Raw genomic sequence first — 3,323 nt, 5'->3', positions numbered from 1 at the left:
CGGGAAGTTGCCCGAGGCCACACTGCTCACAAATAGACCCCGGTCCGAGCCCCCAGCTACCATCGTGGCCTTTCCCCTTCAGCCTCATACTCTGGGCCGATGTCTAGTGACTCCAGACTCCAGTGACCAAGGCAGGCTGTCGCCAGGTTGAGCACTGCACCATTTCTCCCAATGTAATCTCTTCCAAAGGAGGCCCTGGGAGGAAGCCACTGCCACAGCCTCCGAGGCCTCAGACCCAGCCCCATTATTATTCTTCTCGGTGTAATAAATACATTTTAAGAGAAACAGATGCTGGAACAGTTGGACAGGAAGGGCCCAGGCATGTGAAGAGGAATCTGGTTTGTGAAAATCTGTCGATTTGCCAGACGGTGAACAATATGGTACAGACAGCCAGGTCTGGGTCCGGCTGCCAGGTGGGCTGATCGGGCCTCCCCACTGTGTCCTGTTGGTCCTCTCGGGCCACCGTCCTCAGGCGCCCAAATTGGTGTCCAGCTATCATTCCCGCCAAAGATGGGCCCTGGATGCTCCTTAATGACTTTGGCCACTGAAGCAGGGTGGGGACCTTCATCTTGGGAGCTGGCAGCTTGCGTCCGGAGTGGCAGGGCTGGGGAAGGCATCTTCTGATTCAGACCCAGCCACTTCCGTGCGTGGCTTTTCTCTTCCCTATATTGGCTTCACTCTCTGATGGGGCTGGTTACCTGCAAGCAGGTACTTTGATACCTGACCCTGTGAAACCACGGTAGGAAAGTGTGTCTTGCTGCCCTTCCTGCCTGGTGAGAGTTTCTCTTCTTCTCCCTCCACCACCACTGATGGGAGAAAGAAATGTTGGCTTCTTTACAAAAGATGCTCTGGCTGCTGCAGGTGTAGGGTCCAGCTTCAGTGAGGCAGAGACGCCCAGAGCAGACTTCTTTCCACCAGGCTGGCTACCCCCACACCCTCTCCCTTGGCCTGAGCTCACAAATCCTGCTGATTTTTGGCAGGAAGATGTGGCCCGTGGGTAGTGACCGGGAAACAGAACATCGAATGTCTGACCCGGCTTCTTGTCTTCATAACAATCCAGCAGGTGAAAGTGATGGCCCCCATTTTGCAGATGAGAAAGTGGAGGATCCAAGAGGGAATGTGACTTGCCTAGGGTCACGCGGCTCAGAGGAATCAGTGTTGGGCGGGGCCCACAGGGTTGCCTGACTCTGATTTCTCTCCTCCTTCTGCTGACCCAGCCCCCTCCCTAGGGACAAACTTACACTTCTTCATTCTCCCAAAACACAGGCTGGAGATGAAGATGTTCTGCCCTCTCCCTTGCCTTGTCTGTGGTCACAAACAAAGTGGGGCCTTCATCTGTTTCTGGGAGAACTAGTACTGATAACCTCTTTCTTCCCCAGATGTTTTGTCCCCCTCCCTGAGCTGACCTACAGAGGGCGATTAACCATGTCATAGGCTTTCCCCCAAAAAGTATGCTTTTCCAATTATCTCAAAAAGGTAAAAAAAAAAAGACCTGGAAAGTCAAGAGTTCCGCATCCAAATTATATTTCTCCATGGATTTCTTGCTCCCAGAAGTAGTATGAAGTTATTATGCGTGGTTGTATAACCTGATTTTTTTTTTTTTTTTGGTGGGGGAAGGACTATTCTTTTCTAAAACAGTAATGATAAAAGTCTCACTGCCTACGCTTTGTTGAGAACTTAAGATATTCCAGGCTCTGCACTGAGAGTTGTACACACGTCATCTTATTTAGCCCTCTCAGAACCCCTATAAGGTGGCCGTCCATATTACCATGTCATAGTGACAGTAAGGGACACACGGTTAGAAGGTGGCAGAGCTGGGATTTAGCAGGTTTCCTGTCTATGTGTCAGGTCCTCTGGGCGGCTTCCCTGAATTTCCATTCTACCTCCTGCAGCTTGAAGAGGAGGGAAAGGCAACACTGATCTTTCTTGACTCCCTTGCAGCTAGAATTCATCCCTACCCATGAGAGGCACTGATGTGACATTTGGGAAGCTGATGTGAAGCCACACTCTGGTGGCTCGAGGCCACAGCTGTTGGACAGTCTAGTCACGCAAATGCAAGGCTCTCCTGCCGCAGAGACCACGTGTCTTGGTCCCTCATCCTGGGTCTCTAGAGGCAGTGGTGTTGGACGTGCCTCAGCTTCTTGCTTCCAGCATAATTCCAGCAGTGGCTGTCCAGGTGCCTCTGTTCTGTATTTTCTGGGAGTTATTCCAAGAGGCTTAACCCAGAACTTGCTCCTTCCAGTAGTTCTGTATGCACTTAAATCCCTGTATTAAATCCCATCCTGCTTAAAATACCTAGACTGGACCTTGTTTCCTGCATAGAACCTAAACTGGTATGCTGTTTTTGACTTCAGGGACACCTACTCTGGGTCTCAAACCTCATTTTCCTCATTTGTACAATTTACGAAGTCACAGAGGGACTGTAATGAGCAAGTAGAAGCAGAAGGGCTTTCCCGCCAGCAAATATTCTCTGGAGAACGTGGCCCAGTTGAAATGTGCTCTCCCTAATAGAGAATGTGGGCCGTAGTTTCTCCAGTAACTGAGCCCCATCCGTCTTTTACCCTTAAACTCATTACAGAACCAGGTACCTGACCAGCTTGCCGAGGACCCGGAGGGCAGCTGGGGTAGGGAGCGAGGGGGAGGAGAAGTAGCTTGTGGCTCCTATCCACTCATAATCCTCCTCACCTGTAATTACATCTCCTGTGCATTTCACCTGGGATCCTTGCTACGACATTGCGGTAGAAGCTGCTGGCCTGTACTGTATTATCCCTGTCTTTCTATCTTATGGGGGTCACGGCAGGAGGCCCCATCACAAGCTCCCCCATCACTTTTATTAAAACAGTGCAGCCTCAGGAAGTTGACAGCGTTGATCAGGGCCCTCTGGGGTCTTGCCTGCTTAACAGGGAAATGAGTCAGGAGGGGGACAGTCATGAGAAGGGAACCGGATACCTGCCAGGATGCGTCAGCCACTGTTAGGTTGACTTTTGTGTGCAAAGAAGCTGGATCTGAGAGGAGACTGAGAGCGTGTGGAAGCCACTGGGTTCAGTCATAATTCAATCGACACTTTTTGACCAGCTACTATGTGCCAGGCCCTGTGTTTGTACCGAGAATTCATGGTAAAGAAATCAGGCACAGTGCTTGCTCTCCTTGGGGAGAGAGAACTGAACAGACTTTTGTACAGTGCAGTGATTAGTGCTGTTAGGGGAAGCAGAAGGAGCAGTGGGAACCCAAGAAAGCCACCTGACCCAGCTCGGGGGGGTGGGGGGGTGGTAATCAAGGAAGGCTGCCTGAAGGAGGTGACATTTAAGCTGCAATCTGAGGAA

General features: G+C 51.0%; 1 protein-coding gene across 1 annotated transcript; it reads left to right on the top strand.

The window, feature by feature from the left end:
* Positions 1 to 2,784: 2,784 nt before the first annotated feature.
* Positions 2,785 to 3,120, top strand: LOC116765024. Its single transcript, XM_032654064.1, is given in 3 exon segments — positions 2,785 to 2,913; positions 2,915 to 3,011; positions 3,014 to 3,120. Coding segments are annotated over 3 exon segments (333 nt in total).
* The last annotated feature ends 203 nt before the right edge of the window (positions 3,121 to 3,323 follow it).

Source organism: Phocoena sinus, chromosome 14 (genome assembly GCF_008692025.1).
Source record: "Phocoena sinus isolate mPhoSin1 chromosome 14, mPhoSin1.pri, whole genome shotgun sequence".
Lineage (NCBI taxonomy): Eukaryota > Metazoa > Chordata > Mammalia > Artiodactyla > Phocoenidae > Phocoena > Phocoena sinus.
This window is presented reverse-complemented; position numbering and strand designations above follow the sequence as displayed.